Source organism: Falco peregrinus, chromosome 5, assembly GCF_023634155.1.
Source record: "Falco peregrinus isolate bFalPer1 chromosome 5, bFalPer1.pri, whole genome shotgun sequence".
NCBI classification, from domain to species: Eukaryota; Metazoa; Chordata; class Aves; order Falconiformes; family Falconidae; genus Falco; species Falco peregrinus.
In genome coordinates this window covers 87560587-87582737 of record NC_073725.1, presented here as the reverse complement: position 1 = coordinate 87582737, position 22151 = coordinate 87560587, and the positions used below count along the sequence as shown (strand labels likewise).

Sequence of the window (22151 nt, the reverse complement as noted above, 5' to 3'; positions counted from 1 at the left end):
TCTTTCCTAGTGATCTGTTTTGTGGTGGTAACTGATTGCGTTGTGTTTCATACACCCTGTGTTAGTAGCAAATGTCATCGTTGTTGAGGGAAGGAAAGTGGTGAAGGCTGCTGTTAACAGCTTTCTGTGCCATTGCCAAGATAATTTAACAGGGCTTAGGAGCAAATTTAGCAGCTCAGGCACATGCTGACATAACATTTGGTGAGCAGACCCTGAGATTTGGCATGTTTGGAAATCTCGGGATTTCTAAGAACCATGCTTCAAGCCCAGACAGCATGTGGTGGTGAAGAGCATGCCTTGTTTTGTCAAGTCCCTGCTAATTCCTTTCCCTGTGTTTTCTCCAGGTTGGTTCCTTCTTCATGATTAACTTGTGCCTGGTTGTGATAGCAACACAGTTTTCTGAAACAAAGCAGCGGGAGAACCAGCTGATGCAGGAGCAGCGGGCCCGTTATCTCTCCAATGACAGCACAATTGCCAGCTTCTCAGAGCCAGGTAGCTGCTACGAGGAGCTGCTCAAGTACATCTGCCACATCTTCAGGAAGGTGAAACGGCGGACAATACGCCTGTATAATAACTGGCAGAGTAAGCGCCGGAAAAAAGTTAACCCAAACAGCACCACAAATGGGCAAAGCCACCGAGGCAAAAAGCGCATCACCTCCATACACCACCTCATCCACCATCACCACCACCACCACCATCATCACTATCACATCAGCAATGGGAGCCCTCGGGGGCCACGCTCCAACCCTGAGATTTGCGACCTGGAACTCAAGGTAATGAAACCTGGAGGCCAATTGATGCTTCCTTCTCCATCACCCAACTTGCAGAGCCCTGCTCCTCCAGATCCGGAGTCTGTGCACAGCATTTACCATGCAGACTGTCATGTTGAAGGACCACAAGTGAACTGTAAGTCTTCCAATGTCCCTGCAAGCATCAAACTGACTGCCGGACTCTCCAACCATGGCAGCATGAACTATCCTACCATCCTGCCTTCTCCAACTAGCAAAGCTAGTTCTGTTCCTGTTCCCAAAGGAAAGAAGAATGGTAATTCACCTGTGGCCATGGTTAATAGCCCTGTAAACTTGAGCACGGATTCTTATGGGAAGCTACAGCAACTGGTAGGAGAGCATGGTAAGGACAAACAAGCTGATTTTTGTTTTTTCTTAGAAAAACTGTGCAAAGGGCTGAAGAGTTAAGGTGTTAGTGATTGTAGCCGTGTGGGGTGCTGAATATGGAGACTATTTTGTGAATGCTATTTGAACTGAGCACTGAAGCCCAAAGTAGGACAGGTTGAGGGACTGAGACCTCTGGTCCTTCTACCCTTGTTAATGCAGTCATTGGGTAAAGCAGGAGACAGGATGGTCAGTGAGTTCAGGCCACTGCTGGAGGCCACTCTCCTGTGGTTACAAAGCATGTGTTTTTGAGCTGCTCTCATGTGCTTAGCAATGTCCTGGAGATTCTCCCGCTGTTCCCACCCAAAAACAGATCTATGCAGCCCCTGGAATTACATCTCTGGTGAATAACAGACCTGCCAGCAGAGAATCCCCACCTGCTTGTACATGGTACCTTGAAAGAGCAGGTGGAAGCTGGTGGAGAAGCATAAAGTATAGGAAACATAAGAAATCTAAAACAGGGAGGCACTGAATGAACTCAAACCAGACACTTCTAGCAACCCCTAGTTCTGCTCTGATGGGGCCCCTGAGCCTCTGATTTTTTTTTTTTTTTTTTTTTTGGCAAGAAGAAGCAGGAGGTTTGGAGGAAAGCTCATGGCTGCTGCAGTGTCTTGCTCTGTGCTGGTCCTCAGAGGATGCGTGTGAAGGCAGCAGTGTAGCAGAGCTACAGCTCTCAGGCTTTTCCTTTCGTCTTTCCCCATTTGCAGAAGAAACATAGGACTGCAGATGTAGGGCTCCATTCAGTCTCAGTGAATGAGGAACGTCTTGGGGACTCTTCTGTACCTCTGTCCCATCCCTATCTGTACAGATTGCAGCCACACCAGCACTGCTAGTTAGTGTAGTTTTGTATCCCTTTGCATGTAAGTCAGCCACTGCTGGAATAGTGATTACATGCAACACATAGGTTTCTGTTTTGCAAAATACTGTTGGTCCTTATGGCTGGAGCTAAATAGGGTGAAAAATAGGGTCTTAAGCCCTCAAACAGTAAAAAGTCAAAAGCTGTAAGTTCTATTTTTTAATCTCTTCAAGCCAAACTCATCATCTGTGTTTTTTAAATCCCTGTGTTTTCCAAAACTGTTTATCTGTGTGTGCATGGACACAAATATTTATCCTAGTGATGTATGTGCTGAAAAAATACCAAGCCTAGCTGGGGGTTGGGGGTGTCACAGTAAAGGTTGCTTGCCAAATATGTTGGGTGGCTTGTCTTTGTTAATTTTTTTTTTCAAGTGACCATACAAAAGGGTAAAGTGGATTGTTTATAGAACTTGCCTTCGGCAGACATTTCTGTATGCTTGGGAGCTTAGCAGGAGGGCAGAAGGGGGCAAGGTTAGTTGCAACGTTCTTCTGTTGTTAAGCAAGGGCTTTATATGAATCACTGGTTCATTTTTAACTATGCAAGTTAATGAAAGTTATTATGAGAATGTGTATTTACCTTGCGATAAAAGCCCAGGCTCTGCAAAAATCTGGAACTGGGAAAGCAAGGATGAGCCGAAGAGCTGTTGCTTGGAAGGTAGTGCTTAAATCATAGGTTTGGTTCTTCATGCTTGCAAGGGGATCTGCTGTGGGGGTCCTCTTCAGGAGAAGAAAGCCCCAGTTGTGGATCTCAGTCCCAGCTGTGACATCCCAGGGCTGCTCTGATGACTTAGGAGATTTTCACATAGCCTGTGGTGGTTCTTTGAAAGGCAGAGGTTAGATGGAGTTGTTATTAATAATGCAGTTATAGTATCCTCTTTTTACAGAGGCATTTCAGCCCAGAGGATGCCAAAAATCTCCTGAAATTGTTTTGTCTCTTTCAGAAGCGTGGTCATATCTAGGGGAAGGGGTGGATGCCACAGCTTTTGGCTGGTGAGCAGCGGTTTATCTGGCACCCTGAGGAGCACAGGGTCTGGGAAGGGAAGCAAGTCAGCTGGGTCCATCTGGAGACCCTGTCACACAATGTGTCAGTCCCCAGCTCTTCCCCTCTGTGGCTCTGGCTCTTTCCACTTCCACTCCTCCTTCTCACTCCTGCCGCAGCCCCTCCTGCCACACCAACAGGGCCAAATTGGATTCACTTCTGCACTGCAACCACCTTCATACAGCAGGGATGATGGATGTGTCTTCCAGGCTTCAAGAGGCTCTTTAAGTGACAGTGTAGCTCTGCCAGGCACAGTTCCCATCTCATGTTTCTCCATCCCAGCCTAAACTTGGCAAAGGAGCCATGTTAAATCCCTACCCTGTGTTTGGTGAGGAAGGTGAGGTGGGCTCACAAGCTCTCCCAGCCCTCCTGGCCTCAGCCTCCTTGGGTAAAGAGCTGTTTCACTTAATTCTATCTCTACTCTTACAAGTCAACAAGCAGAGCCTGTTCACTGCAAGACTTGTGCAAGGAGAGTACACAAGTGATAATTGAGAGCATTAAGGAGGCATTAGCAGCCAGGGCACTCACAGTCCCAGCTGGAAACAAGGTTGGTGTCTGCTGGGAAAGATGCAATTGTGGGAGAGAGTATTCTCTTCCCTTCTTTTGTTGTGGAATTGAACAGCATAAAGTACAGCCTGTTCCTCCCTGTTCTCGTGCCCTGTAATGCTGTGAGGTTATTTTAGCAGGCAGCCAAGGAGACTCTGGTATTTTGAAGACATCTGTGGCGCCAGTGTTTTTCATATAATTTTTAACACTTTGATAGCATTAAAAGATGCCTGGCAAGCCCACTACCTCTGCTATCTGTGCTACCATGGCTGTGCTGTAGTCTTTCCTTGTTAGATGAGTCCTGATCGGAAAGGCTGTACTAATGTGCAGTGCTGCACTGGTGCTGCTTGCAGGTTCAGTAAAGGGGCAAATATATCTGATCCTCCTGATGTCTTTGACGTATTGATCGGGAGCAGGACAGTCCTCTCCTGCAAGGCTGTTTTGAAGGCCAGTGATATCTGAGTGACATTCAAACAAGGAAGAGGTATTTAGAGGTATTTTGACTCTTGTCACAACTCAGTTTTCAAGCTAACAGGGTGCTTTTATTTTGTTTGGTGCTGCCTTCTCTTTAAAGACATATTCAGCCAGGAGTGGCTGAAATCAGCAGCATTACTGCTGGGTGAGCTCCAAGCTCCTGGGCCCAGAGCCAGGAGCTTCCACTGCCTTTTGCTTGGTCTCCCCAAACCTGATCCAAGTGTCCCCATCCAACCTCCAGACAGGGCCCATGTTGCAGGGGAGAACTGTCCCCTCACCTTACTTCCCTGAAGCTCAAGGAAAGCTTTTGCTGATGCTTGAATGGCATTTTGTAGGAAGGATTCCATGCTCGCGGTCTTGCATTCACGTTGGGGATTTTTTTTCTGCCATTGATATCCGGTCCCTAAATATGAAGAAACTATGGATTTGTTTCCTAAATATGAGGGAATAAAATTTGATTCCTGTTCCACCCGAATCATCCGTGATACACGTTGTCCGTACTCTTTTCTGTACCCTGCCTCTGCGAGGGCAGTCGGCATTTCTCCTCACACCACAAAACATGTGGCAATGTGTTTGATTTTAAAACACCCTGAACACTCAGTCCTGTGCCTCAAGCAAAGAATCCACCTGAGCTTTATTAAAGGCTGAAGGTGGGATGAAGGAGACTGAAGGGACTACGTGACTCTCCAAGCTGTGATCTGTGGTCTGTAGCCACCTTTGGTCCATTTCTTCCTCTCCTTCCTCATTATTAGCTAAATGGAAGCGCTATCTAAATTGGGTGTAACAGCTTGATAGCGCTCAGATTACCACTAATGATGTTAGCCTGGTCACATATAATCAAAAATAATTGAAAGTGAGAGATGTGCTAGTCAGTCTTCCCCCAGCAGCAGTGCAGAAAATGGCTGCCATGCTGTATGGAGAGAGGCCCCTCTGCCATGCATCTGTGGAGGGGCTAGAGGGTGGGCATCAGGGCTTGGGGAGAAGGGAACAGAGGGGGAAATGATGCAAAGCAAGAGCTGCTTGGTAAGGCAGATGGCTAGAAAGCTTTTTAGGGTATTACATTTACTTGAGCATGCGGCAGAAGCTGCTCTGCCCCGGACAGGCCTAGGGCTGGCCGAGTGGGGGCACAGGGCCATCCGCCATGCTGAGGGTGTGAGGTGGCTCATGGTGTCTGTCTCCCCTTGCAGGTCTGCGGCGGACACCCAGCCGGCTGTCAGGGCTGAGCGCCGCCTGCCCGCTGCCCAGCCCACCAGGCGGCACGCTGACCTGCGAGCTGCAGGACTGTCCCTTCTGTGCCAGCCTCCTGGAGGACCCCGAGTTTGCCTTCAGCGAGTCTGACAGCTGTGACTCCGACAGCAATGGCGTCTACGAGTTCACCCAGGACCTGCGGCACGGTGACCACAGAGATCAGCTCCAGCAGCAGCGGGGCAGGAGGAGGAGGAAGAAGAAAAAACCCAAGGAGAGGAACAAGGTCACCCGCCTGTGGAAGGCTTTCGGCAGCAAGCTGAAGAGGATCGTGGAGAGCAAGTACTTCAACCGGGGGATTATGATAGCCATTCTCATCAACACACTGAGCATGGGCATCGAGTACCATGAGCAGGTGGGTGTGGGACTGGCCTGCAGAGCCCTGAGGCTCTGTGGGTTCAGGTGTTGCTGGCGTGGTGGCTTGGGGGTGACTCTGGTGAAGCCGTGCCAGAGGAGCAGCGAGCGGTTTTCATGTAGATTGGAAATACCAAATGGGGCTGAGGCCCCATAAACATGTAATCCTGTAGATGTGCGATGAGTGGGAGCATCTTTCTGTGCAAGAAAAGCCTGGAAGGTGGCTGGCAGCGCTGCTGAGGTGTGGAGAGTTTAAATGTGTTAGGACATGGCAGCTTAGAGCCTGACTGCTTGTTTGCTCTGAATTATTCATATACGCGTGAATTATTCTGGTGGAAATATCCCTTTGGTCGGATGGTGGTGGTGCATAGTGTACCTTGTAATGCAAATAACCCACGCAAAAGTTTATTCTTTGATCCTGGGCCTTTATTTAAAGACTTAAACTGTCAGACAATGCTAAAAGCAGCAAAGAAAAAAAAAGTTAAGTTTCTCCTTGAAGGCTCCAAAATCTTTAATTTGGTCTCATAGGGTCCAAGTAGGTCTTTCTTTTAAGAGTTTGGAGGGAGGAAATGGAAATTGTGCTGTTCCCAGTATTAGTCTGAACATGGTAATGGCAGAAAGCAGTGCTGGCAGCTGAGGACAGCTTGTCCTTGTTGTTGGCTGATGGGAGCTTGAGGGGCTGTGCAACAGGAGAAGGAGGTGAGTCATCTGAGTATCTCCAGTTGGTCACTGGGGAAAGTTAAGCCTTTCTGGGCTTTTCTTTCTCAGAAAAACTGCTTGCTTTCAACTGTTTTCTCAAGACTCTGGAATTTCTCATGACACCTCTGTATCAGATGTGGAAAATGCATCCCAGTGAGGCCAGGAGATCCTCATACTGATGATCTGTGAGATGGATAGTGAAAGGCTCATTCAGTGCTCTCCCAAAATCTCCCCTGCAGGATCAGGACCAGATCAAGGTTATTTATAAAGCTATTCCTCCTCTCTGCCTCAGTCTGTCCGCTCAGGAGTGAGCAGGAAAGGCAGACAGAGTAGCATAGTGTACCCAAAAGCAGGTCAAGAGGCTCTGCATTTTCTTCTCCACTATTTCCTAGGATTAAGTTCTGCTTGGAACCCCAGCCATAAATACTTTGGAGTGCTGCTACTTTATTTTCTCTCTACTTGTGTACTTTAAACCCCCATATTCTATTCTATCTAAAGCAAGTACTCAGCTAAAACACATGAACCTCAGCCATTCAACAATAAATTAGTTCACATTTACAGTAGAGAGTGTCCAAACCCAACAAAGAAATAGCTGTCGCTGTCAGCTTTCTGTCTGGTTAGTTGTTCCACAAGTTTTAGAATTAGGAAATACACCTTGTCAGTAGGCTTTGAATAGACCATTCATTCCTTGCGGCGGCTGCGTTTCTGCATGGATACCCTTTTGTCAGGCAGATACAGCTTTGTCAGTCCTTGGATATTGCCATTGATGGGTGCTGGGGGAAAACCTTAGGCACGCTGCAGTGAGAAAGCCCAGGGATCATATGGAGTCTGTCCACAATTGCTCATATAAAAGTAAATTGTGATAATTACATCCTTGCTACTAACAAAGGAGAACTGTAGCCATCAGGTTTATATTGGATTTTACCTTGTAAAAGATTTGCTTTAAACCATCTCAAAGCCAATGGCAATAAAGATTCCAAAGCTTTTGGCTACAGAGCATCAGATTCCCGCCAGCTTTGCTCACAGGCACTGCCCAGCATGGGCCCGTAAAAAGGGAGGAATTTTGAAGTGAGACCTGTAAAAGTTCCTCCACGTGCCTGACTGCAAAGTGTTTCTGGTATGCAGCGGGGATAATGAGCCATGGAGCTGTCAGAGCCCAGCTTCGAACAAGCCCTCTTCTATCAATGGAGTGACCTCCATGGCATTGCTAGAGGCTGAGGCACTCTCTGAAAGCGATAGAAAATGGCTTTAGGCTCCCAGACTGTTTGGCCTGAAAGTGTGGGTCTTCTGTGAGCAATGCGGGGTGATTTCAGATCTCAGAACCCTCCTTGTGTAAGAATTGGCTGCAAGACTCAGGGTGGGGGGCTGGCTTTGTGTGGAGATAAGGGGGAGATGCCTGAGCAAAGCTGTCATGAACCCACAGCATGGTGTTGGGACAGAGGGGGAGGTGAGAATGGATCGTTTTGGATATGCTTGCCAGGAAAAACAGTTTAATCACAGCTTTCGGGTTACTGAGTGGTAGATGCTGCCCGGTCACTCCACACCTCTGCTCAGAGCAGGTATTACAAGGTGAGAAGGTGTGAGCCTTCCCCAGGCTGTTAAACAGGTGTGGGTGTTGCCATCATCTTCTCTTCCATCCTCCCAAGAGTAAACCTGGAGGCCATTCCCCAAGTCATAAGGATTTAGGAGCTGCCTACAAAGATAGCTACTCTATGACTCTCCTCTGCTTTCCTTGCTCTGACTGAGCAGTTCAGTGTTACCCAGAGAGGAGGGTTCAGGGGCTCCCACTGGGACAGCCTCCTGTGCTCTGCACCTGCTGACAGCAGCATGAGCAGGGGACTCCTGGGCCTTGACACCCTGCAAAACATCACCTGCCATGGAGACATTTGCTCTGGGTGGAACAGCTTAAGGGGGTTCCCTGGTCTGAAGTCTTGCCGCTTGTTTTCAGCCATTGAACTGGGCTGCAATCAGTGCAGCAGCCACAGGGAAGCACTCCTTGAACTTCACTGTCTGTAAGGAAATGCCCAATCTCTTCTATAAAAAATTCTTAGTGGCTCCTTGCTTTTCTTTTCCAGCTTCTCAGACTCAGAGTCTTCAGCGGCTTTGCAAATAGATGAGCACACCATATAAATTTTTATTTCGGAGTGCTATTCAAAGCTGAGGCATAAATGCTCTCTGTGTGTGGGAGGGTTGGAGGTTACTGAACAACATATGGCATGGAAGACAGAGCAGTACTAGTCCTTGGTGTGTCCATCCCGGGACACAGCAGCACTCTGCAGAGAAGTCTCACGGAGCCCTCTTGAGGCAATCGAGCATTATTGTCTGTATCTTCCGGATGAGGACATCGAGGTTGCAAGGTCAGGCTGGAGGCAAAACTCAACGGGCTTTACTGCTGGCCCTTAGCGTAGCCTCAGGACAAGGGGCACATGTGCTGTGGGCAGCACTTGGGTAGCACCTTTTGACACGGCAGGAAGGTGATCTGTGTCTGTACTGCTGCCGTCCTGGGCGCTGCCTCCAGCTGAGTGAGACCTGTCCATATCCAAATCCTCTCACGGCTTCAATAGATGTTTTCATGGGAATGTGAAGCTCGAAGCAGTCTGCTCACACAGTTACTCTGGCTGCTTTTGGCTAACAGACATAGCCGGCACCACCCCATTTAATGCATGTAGCCCACCTAGTACGCTTTTAGGCAAGGCTCCTGCCCTATGGCTAAGAGCATAACTGCTGTAGCAGCTAGCTGACTCATGGGAAAGATGAGGAGATGCTGGAACTGATTCACATAGAGCTGTCCTTTATCAGTCCTGCTCTTCTCAGAGGCAGATTGAAGATCTCATAGCAGCACAGCCGGTTTGCGGCAGGAGATCCGGGTAGCAGGAGGCAGCTGATGATGGGAAGCGAGTTTCTTTGGGACTTCAGTCATTAGCGGCAATCGGATCCTCCTGCACAGCGCATCCGCGGGGTTAACAGCCAGCTCTGTCTCCAACTGCCACGTTGTACATGGCTGGTAATTAGGAGGTTACAGGATGCTGTTAGTTAGCAGCAGCACAACTCGTATTTCAAAGGTTAATTGGCTGGTTTGGAGTTCCTTTCCCGCCCTCCCCCCTCCTCTCATGCTTTATTTATTTATTTGTCTATCTCCAGCACAAATAAGCACTCCCACAGATGAGGAAAGCCAAGTACAAAGAAGAAGGCAATCCTTGCATTAATCTTCCAGGCAATTTCAATACATTGGATGATTTTGTTATGCATTCATTGCAGCTGACAATTCTCCAGAGTCTCTGAGAACGTGCCATGGCACTGCAGCAACCAAGCAGGAACAGTGCACTCTGAAAGCGTGACTCTGCCATGCCTTTGGGGCAGTGGGGAGACATGCCTGGCCCAGGCAGGAGCTGTGTTTGCAGGTGCCTCTGTGCCACTGAAAGCAAATACTGTTTTTTCCTCAGTGTCAGCTCCTGGGTGTGCTTCACTGGCTGGTCTGAAGAAATAATTACTACTTTTTCAGTCTGCCTTGCTTCGCAGCTCCCCAGCTGTCCAGTAGAAGGACAGAGTCCTGTTCATTTGTCTGAAAGAGATGCTGGTGTTACCTCTGCAGAAGGGTGAGCTCTGGATTCATCCATGAGGACCTCTGATTTAAGTTGTGAGGAGAGACTCCCACTTGGCTTCCCAGAGGAACTTGCAGAAGTAGCTGTTGATACTTGTAATGATCCACATAAAAAGGCTCAATTTACATCAAATGGCACTACAAATGCTATTTTATATTCACTTTTCAGAAGAGAAGTACAAATTAGTATTTGTTCCAAGCTGTTGCTGTTCAAAGAGCTTTTAATTGCTTTTCTGATCCCTCATCCATGACATATTTTGTTCAGAGCAGCTGGCTGGAGTAGGTTGGAGTTAACCTTGGTGGGCACCCAGGGGTCCATTGCTTATCAGTGAAAGAGAAGTATTGGGTTTGAGTAGCACATTTTATTATTCTGGAGTAAAAGCAATTCTGTGTGATTTAAGGCCGCAACTAGCTTCTCCAGTGATGTTCTCTTTTAGCATTTGTCAATTTTGGCTTGAAAAATTGGTTTGGTGTGGAAAGCTCAGCACTTACTCAGAAAGCAGGGGAGAATCTTTCAGCAGTGTTTGAAGCAAATTGCTTAAATTCCTTTTGAGTTGTGAGTCAATAAAATATTATCCTGATCTGAGATTCTCACTTTCAGCTAGCAAAACTTGTTCACTCTTCCAACTTTTTGCATGAGCCAATGTTAAGAACTCACACGCTGGCTGGACCTGAAGCAAACAGATTCCCTCAACCCAGGATGTATAAATTCAGCCCAATGCCTCTGTGCTTATTGCATGAATGATGTGAGACTTGTTCTGCCCTTAGTACTCCTTTGTTTTATGTGTTTGGGCTTTGTCAGCTGCATACCAAACTGTACTTTCCCTGCTCCCCCTCTGAGGTCCCAGCAGCAAACAGACGGCTTTCCCCAAGTGTTGGTTTGGTAGGAAAGCTGCGTATGTTGAGAACATATACTAGGTCTCGGGAGCAGAGTGACAGAAATTTGGCTCATTCAACAGACAACTTGTGTTAACCTGAATTCTGTCTCCACCTCTTGGGAAGGTGAAAATGGTTTTGTCTGGCGACCTTGGGGAAGTGAGGGGTGGTTTTGCCATCCTATTTTGTGCTCCAAGATTATACCACCTTTTTAGTGCTCTCTAGGCCACCTTTATCCAGGCCCCCTTTTCTGCAGACAGGCACTCTCTCGGGACATTAACACACCTGGTAACAGTTTTGGGATCCCCTGTGCACAGTTCAGGCTGCAAGGCTTCTGATCAGAGCCAGCAGCAGCTCATACGTAGAGCATTTACACCTGGCAAGATGTCATTCCCGTGATAGAGGGAATCAAGGATGAGAGGCAAGATAGTATGAACTGATGGCAAATATCCACAGCTGATAGCCCTGTGTCCCAGCTCAGGGCTAGATCACTTGTCTGCTGGACCTTACTTTGCAGCTGTCATGGCAAAGTGTGTAAAACCCTTCCAGGGGGAGCCTACTGTGAGTCGTGTTCATGGAGCCTTCTCTTTCTCTTACTCTCTCCTATAATTTAACAAACTCCTCCACTGCTCTGTTTTCCTTCTGTCGGATTGTATGTTCTCGGTATATTTTTTTTACTATATAAGGGAAAGCATACTAGAGATCCTTCCATTCCTCTGCCTCCTACCAGACAGGAACAGCACCTCTCCAGTGCAGAAACTGAGTGTAATAATTCATTTGAGTGCTGACATACTGAGCAGTCAGGGGAGTTCGGACAACAACAGAGCTAGGCATGTCAAGGGGAGTTTGCAGTCTGATCTGGTTCCTGTAGATGTGCTCATTAGCCTAGGGAATAATATTAGGATATTCCCTGTGGAGCTGTAGGCACGTTTTACCACCACCAATGGTTCAATTCCTTTCCCTCATTTACGCCATTAGTTGTTCTCTATGGTGAGGGATTGGCCATATAAATTACATCTGCTCTCTGCCAAGATGAGACTTCTTAAGCAGGTGATAGCAACATGCTTCCCAGCATAAGCTGTTGCATGGAAACTGGAGATCTGCAGAACGCCAGTAACAGATGCACACAATGTAGCCACAGCGTGCAGGACCCACCAGGTTCATTTCTTCCATTCAGGTCATGCAGTGAGTCAGCTGAAACAGTCACGGTGCCCTGCAAGGCTTCTGAGACTGAATCCATGAAAGCCCCATGCTTCACAAACTTACATGATGGCAACGGGTGGTTATATATAGAACGTAGACAGATTGTTTGCATTTCAACTGGCAGGTAAAATAAACCAAGTGTAATATAGCCCCAAGAATGAAAGCAGAGTGCACTTGCCAGCTGCAATTCATTGCAAAAATGTGCGTAAATCACAGCCATGGGCAGCCAGCTTCAAACGTTATGCTGACAATCGGTCTAATGTGCTCCAAGGCAGGGAGGCTTGACACAGCTGGGCAGTGGGGTGTTCACTGTCTGCAACAGGAAACTGCGATGAGCAGGGGCCTGTAATGAAGAAGGTGGCTTTCGCAAACAGAGAATGTGGAGTTGCATTGAGTCTATGCCTTCCTGCTGGCTCTCAGCTGAATGGTTTTCATGTGGGAGTGGGTTTGGTGAGAGGGAGGTTGGCTTTGATCAGGTAAGCAGCCCTTGGGGTGAGCACGCTCAGTGCTCCAAAGCAGGGGTACCTGGTAGCCCATTGCCTGAGTGATAACATACAAATTCAGGGAAGAGCTCGGGCATCTGGTTCGTGGTAGCTGTGATCAGTGGCTCCAGAGACATGATGGTTCCTGCAGGCAACATGCAGAGCCCCAGCCAGGTCCTTCCGAGCAGCCCACGTGCCTTTGGTACTGCGCATGGCAGCAGCTTGCCATCCTTCCAGCTGCCTCCATGAAAGGCAGTTGGGCTGCAGGGGATGAGAGCAGGGTTAGCAGAGGAGGAAATGCAAAAGGCTGAGACAGCCAAACCTACTGATGTGGGGCAGGAGAATGCTTAGGCGTCATTGGCAAGGCTTGGAGAGGAACGTGCTCTGAAGTGGTGGGAAGCAAGAAATGGCTTGGATTGTCTCAGGAGCTCTGAGGAGGATTCAACCACTGGTCTACCAGGAATACTACCTCCCATGTTAGCTGAGGCTGTCTCTTTGGTTTTTTACATTCCCTCAGTCTGTCTCCATCCATCTTTTGTCTTCTAGGATTTTTTGTTCCATAAGACAGGGATTGCATTTTGTTCTGTGTACATTACCCTGCCAGGTGGGGCTCCCAGGCAGGGCCTGCTAGATGTTATTACAAGTAATAATAACAGTGGGAATGGGAACAGAGCACTGTGCCTCTCCCGGCACCAGTATTTATGCGTGGAGGTTGCAGGTAGACTCTGTGAAATTGAGTTTACAGCCCAAATTCAAACCAAATGCAACAGGAGTCTAACACAAGGGGATATGCAGATAAGAGGATGGGGAGGGTGGTACATGATGGTGCTGTGCTATGGACTAATGGTGCCTATAGCTTGGTGGTTCTCAACTGTTAGGAGGCAAAGGAAATAGTCATGTTTAACTTAACACTTCTGTGTATTTCTCACACACACACACACCACCACACACACACCCCCCGTGAGTGATTGCTTTCTCTTTAGACCTGGAAAATACAGAAAGGCTTAAAAATAGATTTAACTGAGAAAACGGTAGGAAGGTGTAGCAAAGACAGTCATGCCACACCTGAGAGCAAAGTGGAGTTAGTATCTGGCGCTACATGTGAAATGACAGCAACTTAGTCTGAAAGCTCTGCGTGGAGATTCAGTGGTATTGCTCAGGTGGCCTGTACACCAGCCTTCTCTGGGTACCTTGGAGCTGAGAGGCAGAGCCAGCTGTCCCCATCAGCAGGCAGAGGATTAAAGATGCTCACGGCAGAAATCTAGCTCCTTACACCAGAGGAGAACCACCACTGCAAGGAAAGAAACAGATATGTTTACTGCTGCTGTCAACCCAAGTCATGAATTTTCCTCAGGTTTTAGCCAGGGTTCTCCATCTGGGACAGTGAGATTTTCCAGAATTATGAATGAAGCTTTAAATGTCTCCTTGAAACCTCCTTCTGGATCTTTTGTTACAAGATCAGGATGCTTTTTTATAAATGGTTGTGAGAGGTGGGGGAGAAAGCTTGCATCTGAAAGGAGTGAGACTCTTACTCAAAAATGAAGGAGATTTGGCATGCCTGCATACATTCTTTTAAAGCTCTATTTTTGTTTGCTCTGTCTGGTTTACAGCCTTAAAGACAGCCTGACTCCCAATTTGGGAAAAACACTTTGTGCGCAGGCCTTGTAGCATCAGTGGTAAAGCTTGCTAGAGCAGGGAGTCTGCCACCAAGGAGGACGGGGCAGGAAGACTGCTTGCCTTCTTTCCCCCAATGAAGGCATTTCTTGGTAGTTCGCTCTCCTGCCTAAAGCCTCTACAAATGAACACCTCCTCTCTGCCTGTCCTGTCCTTGTTCCACACACAGACAAATCCCAAACTTCTTCCTATAGTGCCCCTGAAGAAAGCAGCAGAAAGAGAAGAGTTTTATTTGTTTTGTATACTCCAAAGGGAATTGACTTTGCTGCAGACAGACGGATCCTGTGGTTCTCTGACTCTTGGCATGACTATACATGGACTTGTCTATGCTTTAAAGTTAGTTTGGATTGAGGTGGTTTATGAAGCCAGAGTGTGCTGGCTGCTTCTAGGAGCTCTACCTGGAGTTTAGTGATGGGACCGGGGGAACAAAGCCATGGCTTTTTGTTCCCCAGGGAGTGCCTTGCTCTCAGAGCTATCTGAAGTCTAAGCAGAAACTTTACAGCTCCAACTTGCCCCAAATCTGATCAATAAGAGGAAATAAATCAAACCACAAGGTGCTGCTCGATATGGGAGAGAATCAGAGTTTTCCTTTTGTTCGTGAAGAGTTCAGAGGCAAAACGTCAACCCTGTCAGCATTGTTCATCCCTGGTCACTGCTGCCTGGGAGTGCAAACAGTTTAAAGTCATTTGTGTAAATTAGTTTCAGCTCTAGAGTGTGAAAGTAGCGTGGGTTGCTGGGCAATTGTCTCCTTGCAAATGGCCTGTGTTATGGGGGCCATATTGCAGAAGATCTCTCACTTGTGCTAAGGTCTGTTGAAGCTGCCAAAATAAAGAGATCAGCATCTTGAATGTCTTTAAAGCAGAATTACTAATATGGTACGTTGGAGTGCTGGCAGGTATCAGCTGATATGTGTGCCAAAGTACAAGGGACTGAACTGTAGAGTGTGGAAGCGCAGGGAGATTAAATGCCAGAAATCCCAGTTTATGCTGAGGACTATTGGGAGCTGCAAATGCCTCTGGAATCCCCTAGAGCCAGAGGTGAGTGAGGGGATGGCTCTCCACTTCTCTGAGGACAACACAGCCCACCAAAACACTTCTCAAAGATAGCCGAAAAAGCATTCCCATTCCTCTATTTGTTCCTTGCTCTTCTTTCCCTAGCTGTATCCTTTCTTCAGGGTGCCGCTGAGGTCTCCTAAGGTTCAGGCTGGAACTATGTTATTTACATCCCTTCCTTCTCATGCCAGAGTATCAGCGTATGCAGATAACTCCCAAAGTAGCAGGTATCACTCCCTTGCTGTAGTTTGATAGCTGAGGACATGCCTCTGCTCCTTACTTTCTCATGCACAGATTCTCCCTGTTCGTGAGACTAAGTTTAACCTGTGACAGGTAGGCTGAGACCAGCAGACAGACCCTGCACCTAACAGTGGAGGGGATGTTTCCTACCTGAACTTGCAGCAGTCCTTTTGTATTTCAGAAATGATTTAATGATATGGGTTTCCTCCCACTCCTTTCTTTCCCCTTGCTAGTCGGCGTGTAATAGCAGAGGGTTTCATACATATTTGATTTTTTTAACTATAGCGTGAAATCTGAATGCTGTTTTTATGGCTGCAGCTGTCACTCCTCTGAAAACATGCAGTGAAATGAAGGTTAACAAGTTTGGGCTCTCGGGAAAGCATGTAAAACAGCACTGCAGAAGACTTTTGTGAGTGAAGAACAGATATTTTCTGAGGTTCTCCAGTCCAGGGTTATTTATCATCATCTGAAGCAAATACTTTTCTAATTGTATATCCTTGTTTGAAATTCTCAAAACCCCAAATCAAATTCTTTTCCCTTGTACAATATACACAGAAAGTACAGGATACAGAGCCTGAGGGGATGGTTTAATAGTTTAAGAATCAGGCTGGCACTAGCCAGACTTGATGCAGCCATATGTTCAAATCCCAGGGGTGACCGCTCACCAGGAGGCAGACAATGCTCCATACCATTTATTGCATGTTCACTTAAAAACAGATGTCCTGATTACCATGGCTGAAGGAAGAGATACTCTGCCTCCCTTACCCAGAGCAAGAGCAGACTGTGCCGTTTGGTCCCTCTTGCCACATTTGTGCTGTTTCTGTGAGCTTTCTTACTCCTGCGTGTGTATGGTTTGAAGGCCTGGTTGGTTGATTTTCATGGAGATTTGCTTAAACAAGACAAAACAGCTTCTGACCTTTGTTTAAATAGAACTTCAGCCTGAAAAGTATCAAATGTACTTGGGAATAGTGTACTTGGTATAGGTGGTCTTGTTAGAGCCTTAGGGCTCATGGCTGTGTCTCTCCAGGGGTCACTGCACTCAGGTTGGAGCTCTGTGTGGCTTAAGGTAGTTGTGTCAACACAAGGTGTGACATTTCAGCCATGCCTATGGGCCTTCCTGTGTCTGACTCAGTGCCTGGGAAAAGCGGAGCAGAGCCAAGCTGGGACCTAGCATGGGTGTTGAGGGAGGTGGGCACCCGGGGCAGGCCAGAGCTCTGATCCAGCAGGACCATCCTGATGGGATGCGATGTGAAAGTTCTGTCTTAATGATGCAAACGGTGAAGCCATCAAGATTGATGGGGCTGGGGTGTGGGAGAGTTCAGACATATTTCTAGTAATGGCATCCTTCCTGTTGTGTGTTGTTTTTGTTTCTAAGATTCTAAAATAGACTATGTAGGAAGTTGCAAGATTTGGACTCCTCTGCCCAGTTTTGCAGATTAAGGAGATAGAGCTGCTCTGAGAGGCAGCCAAACGCAGCTCCAGTGCTCTTCTGAGAAACCTCTTAATGCGTGAGGATCACTTCTGCCTTGCAAATGCTCACGTCCCTCCCTCTCCCTATCACGTTCAAACCGTAAGGAAATCGGGCAGGCTGTTGTCTGCTGTCTTAATGCCCCATTGCCTGCAGTTAATTAAACTCTGCATGATACTCAATGCAGCTGTCAGTTTGGTTAACGCCTGTCAGCCAAACCAGTAACTTACCCCTGTTATCTGTGGCTCCGAGTAAGCACTCGTATTCTGGGCCTCTAATTCACTCCTCACACTCCTCTCACCCAGCATTTGCTGCTCACCCAAGCTTTTGCTATGCCAAATTTGGCACCCAGAAGGTGCCATTCCTTTTTTTTTAGCATTTCCATAGAAACCACTCTGGAGTTGCAGAGTGTAGGGTTTGTGCAAATTTAAAAAGAACCTAATGTAATGGTTCATTTCGATCAGGTTTTGGACTGCCAGTCGTTTGAAAGGAGTGCGTATCTCAACAATAAATTTGGGAAGAAAAGCAGTGGAAGTTCTCAGAGGCAGAGATGAAACAATTTTCTGCTATATGAGCCCAGGATAAAGCTTTAATGATAGCACAAAGTTTATCTGAAGATTGTTTGGAGGGAGACACGCATTTTTACTCTTCCACAGAAATCTAGGTAAATTCCTTGCCTAGGAGGATACCTGTTTATGTGCAAAGCAGCTTTGTAATGTGCAAGCTCGTTTCTTCTCCTTGTTAACATAACTGTCTCTCAGTTTGACCTCTCTTAAAAGATTTAAATGCATATAGATTAATGTACTTTTGATGTCTGGGCTAATGAAATCCTGTGCTGCCTCTGCTTAATTTTCTAGTTGATAGATTGAGGGTCAGCACTGCTTGGGAGTAGCCAGGATTGAACCTAGGGTTGGTTTGCACCTGACTGATAGAAAAGTTAATTCTGGGTTCAGTAGCAGAGAGACAGGCATGAACAGAGGATGCTTCTCTGTAGTAATTCATGCTTTTCTATCTCTAGCACAACCACCTAAGGCAACTTTTAGACAGCGATGAACTCGGAAATAAAAAAACCCATCATTAGACAGTAAAGGAGGGAACTCCTTGCTGTGCTCAGAAGTCCAGAGGTCGAAGTGGTTTAGCAGCACCAGTCCAGGTCCATGGTCACCAAGGCAATAGCTCATTGCCATGGAAACACTCGCGACCTTCTCAAGCAAAAGTATTTGAGCAAGTCCTGATATTTAGTAAATAATTGCTTGAGATCCACAGTGTATCCCACCCCTTGGCACATTTGGGAACTAAGAAATACAATAATTTGACAGCTTTCCCTGTAATCTGTCCATTTTGGGAACCCATGAGGAGGATTTCCATCAGGGTAGAAACATTTGCGAGCTCAGTTGCTTTCTCAGGGGCTCACTGGTTGCACGTGGTTGTTTTAGTTTTAGTAGTTTATTAAAGCCACTACGCTGGAGATTGCATCTAAATTCTCTTTCACTCCCACTTGCTACAAATAAAACCTTGTGTTGCCTGTTTCGTATGAGCACTGACATAGCTGTTTGGAGGCTATGGATCAGTTTGGCTTATTCTTGGGGTTGCCTCTTCAGCAGGGGGTGGTTGGCCCAGCTCCCAGGGCAGTGAGCTGGATCAAAGCCCTGGTGCGGCTGGCACAGCGGTGAGCTCTGGTTAGTGCTGAGCATTGGAGCAACTCTTCCTGCGTGCCTCTTCCTCGTGGCTCTTGCTGCAAGAGCAGCATCACCTCTGCTAGTCAGAGCCATGGCAGGGATGTGAAAAGCTGCCAGGAGGAAAATCTGAATGTGGCATGAAGGCAGGTTGCAAATTAAATCCTGGTTGGTTTGTTTGTCTGAGCTGTCGCTGTGTGACAGATTTTCCCCAGGTGAATGCGTGAGGTGGGCAATGGGTTGGCAGAGCCGTGTAATTCAGTAGGTCTGCGGTATGGTCGGGCACTGCCCCGGTGCTGTCATGGAGGAGCAGGCAGTGAGGTGAGCCAGAGCTCATCTCCTATGCCTGGAGGGTTTCTCCTGACATGGTTCCTGCACACAGCACAGGATCAGGGTGGGGGCATCGTGGCCAGGCAGCACAGAGCACAGCATGGCTTGCGCAGAGCACAAGGGCCGGGCACAGCCTGGCGTCATGCAGGAGGAGGAAGGGAAAGGGCTACCTGGCCCTTCACCCAAACCAGGCAACTTCTGTAGAGGAATTGCTGCAAGATGGTAAATCAGGAGGAGTGTGCTGCCTCTTTGACCTTTGCTTTTCTCTACCTTGCAGCTCCCCTTGAAATGACAGCAGCACAGAATTGCATCACTTTGGCATTCATGGCATCAGTGCTGATGATTTGAGAGGTGTTATTATTGTTGCCGTTAGCGGTGTAATTAGTGTTAGCATAACAGTCCCCTTTGCCCAATGCACCAAGGCTGAACTAACAACCTCCAAAACCAAATAAATCCATTCTACCAGTTTGGGGAGAATCTTTACTCTCAGGTGTTCAGCAGTCCTACATCTGCTGCAGCTTGGCACTGCAGCCTCCTAGTAGTAGTGAATTACAATAATTTTAATTAGCACTACTGTTATTAGGGCTAATATAACTGAATTTCATTATTTTAGCGGTGATTTTGTTTCATTATGTAAAATCAGAATGACTAAACTTTTTTCTGAATCATTTGTTCTCGTAACAATAGAAACATACTGAAAATCCAGGGCATGCTTGGGGGTGAGGCATATTTCATGCAAGGGGAATGAGAAAAATGTAATGGGAAGTCACCTCCTCATTTTTAAGTCCTGTTTTCCAGACTTTTGTGTTCTTCCACCAATATTAGAAATAAGTATGAGAGAAATATTGCAAAACCAGCACAGTTATTTTCTGTGAATTTTGTTCTCTGAATATTAGTGGTAGTTGAATATAATTTCATTTCATTGGGTATTTTTGTCAAGAAGGTGAAGATGTGGAAACACTGGGCCATCTCCAAACTCAGTGGCAGTTCCACTGAAATCGAGGAATTCTGCCAGGTGAAAATCCAATAGCTGTCTGTAAGATACAATCAGCTGATGTGAGGAGGAACAAGTGTTGCTGAGCTCTCCTGCTGGTTTGTGTTCACATTCAGTAATTCCAAGCTTTCACTTTGTGCAATGTCCAAGTGATGCGACTGCTGAAGGTCAGCTCTGTCGTGTAGTTTGTTCCTTTCTGACCTCTTTTGTCCTTTCTTGCCTTAGCAAAACAAATCGCTGTTGTCTCAGGGAGCAAGAGGGAAGACGGTGATTGCAGTTGTTATTTTTACATTTCTGAGTTTTAATGCCTGTATTGCGCACACTCAGAAGCTAAAATGGGGCAGTGACCTCCCAGGAGCAGCTCATTCCCTGGTCTCCAGCAGAAATGACGTTGCTCACCACTGTCCGCCCGCTCTGATGCAGGCTGTTATTAAAGATGCTCCTGAAGGATCAGGACCCAGAAGCCTTCCTTGCCGGTCATAACAGTACATGCTGCAGGCTGCTGGCAAATACAGATTCAATCTGGTTTTGTACCTATCTATCTTTGCTTTTTCTTTTTGATCATTGTGGATGGTTTTAATTGCCACTTTAGTCTGATGCTCATGGCTAAGAAGAACATATCAATAATTCACTTGCAAGAACAGCGTGGCAGCTCTGAAGTTCCCATCTGCCTGCTTTGGCTGCAGGCTAGAGCACCCTGGGCTGTTGGCAGCATTGTGTTCTCAGGGACAAAAATAAGTTGTAACAATTTCTTGGGTTGCTTTAGGTTTGCTAGAGGGGAGAAAAGGTGGATTTCCCCTGAATTTGTTCTCCTGGCTCCTAGCCTATATTTGACGCAGAGCAGAGAGGAGTCACTGCCTGTATTACAGATGTGGATTTGCAGATAATCATTTCCATGCTGATGAAGCTTTTGAATCTTAAGCTTTTCATGAGTATTTCTGGAAGATGCAGAGAAACTGTATCAAAGCAGAGTCTGTACCAAGCGCAGTCCTAGAGCACAAAAGGGCTGGAGGTTCCCCCAGCTGTGTTGTTCTCACAGGGATGTCCCTGAGCATCATCAGCTTATGAAAAAGGTGATAAGATGTAGCAGTGGCTTGGATCCTAAGAACCCAAGGGATCTTTTGAGTCCGGTGTCACAAAAATCACAGTTGATTGAGCTCAACTCACCAAGTCCATCCTCTTGCTCTAAGGCAGGATCAACTTTTCCTGTATCAGGGTCATAAGTGGTTTCATGTCTTTTAAGACAACCTCAGAAGGTGAACATCCTTGGTTATGAAAGTCTCTGCACTTCCCGAAGGGAAGCCCACAAAGAACTGCTGGTGTCCAAATGTCTAATAGGCGTTTAGGACCACATGAGAGACTAGACATTAGTTTAGGAGTTTAGGAAAAGAACTTGGGAGTCTGACATTTGACATCTTATTGTAGACACTGAATCTTCCCTCGGTGACCCCAGAATGAAATGAAGGCTCGGGTGGGCAGCAACCCACTGTTCTGTAAGATGCACCACCAAATTTTCTCTGATGTCCATCCAACATTTTTGTTTTCTTCTTCTACCCCAAGATCCTCGAACCTCAGAAAAGCTCTCTTAATCTTCCATCTTCCCTTCTTCCACTTAGTGCTCAGAAGTCAATTACAGTAGATTGCTCAAATTTTTCTAAAGAATTATTCTCTCCTTGAACTTATTTCCTCATGAGGTCACTTCAGCTTTCTCGGGCTTAAAAGATGACTAAGTCAAGGTCTTTGTCAGATATAGACTAAACATCTTCTCCATCTTGTTCTTCCCATCAGCAGTTACTATCATGTTTTCTTGATGTGCCTCATCTCCTAATACCAGTATACAAGCCCGCAGATCACGAATGTGCATTTTTCAAAGGGACTCTCCAAAAAGGTCTATTAGCAAGGGATGAGTAATGGTTTGACAAAATAGATTTAAGTGGCCTCTTCTGAATCATCTTGGCAGTAATAGACAGAGTATGTCCATTTTTTGATTAAATATTTCCAGTCCCATTAGCTTGGGTGAGGTAAACAACTTCTATTGAGTTTGCCTACTAATGACAACCCAAAAGTCTTTGATTTCTCTGTTATCAGAGAGTGAGCCTGTTGCTTGGATGTGGATAAAGATCTTGTAATCATTGCTAAAGGTGCCTCTTGCAGTACAATTAAAGAGTGTG

At 46.7% G+C, this 22151-nt stretch overlaps 1 protein-coding gene across 1 annotated transcript in view; it reads left to right on the top strand.

Moving 5' to 3' along the window:
• Positions 1 to 22151, top strand: part of CACNA1H (calcium voltage-gated channel subunit alpha1 H) — a 253864-nt gene that overhangs the window by 164149 nt on the left and 67564 nt on the right. Inside the window, 2 exon segments of the mRNA XM_055806425.1 lie at positions 345 to 1131; positions 5274 to 5686. Of these exon segments, the coding sequence (XP_055662400.1) occupies positions 345 to 1131; positions 5274 to 5686 (1200 nt within the window).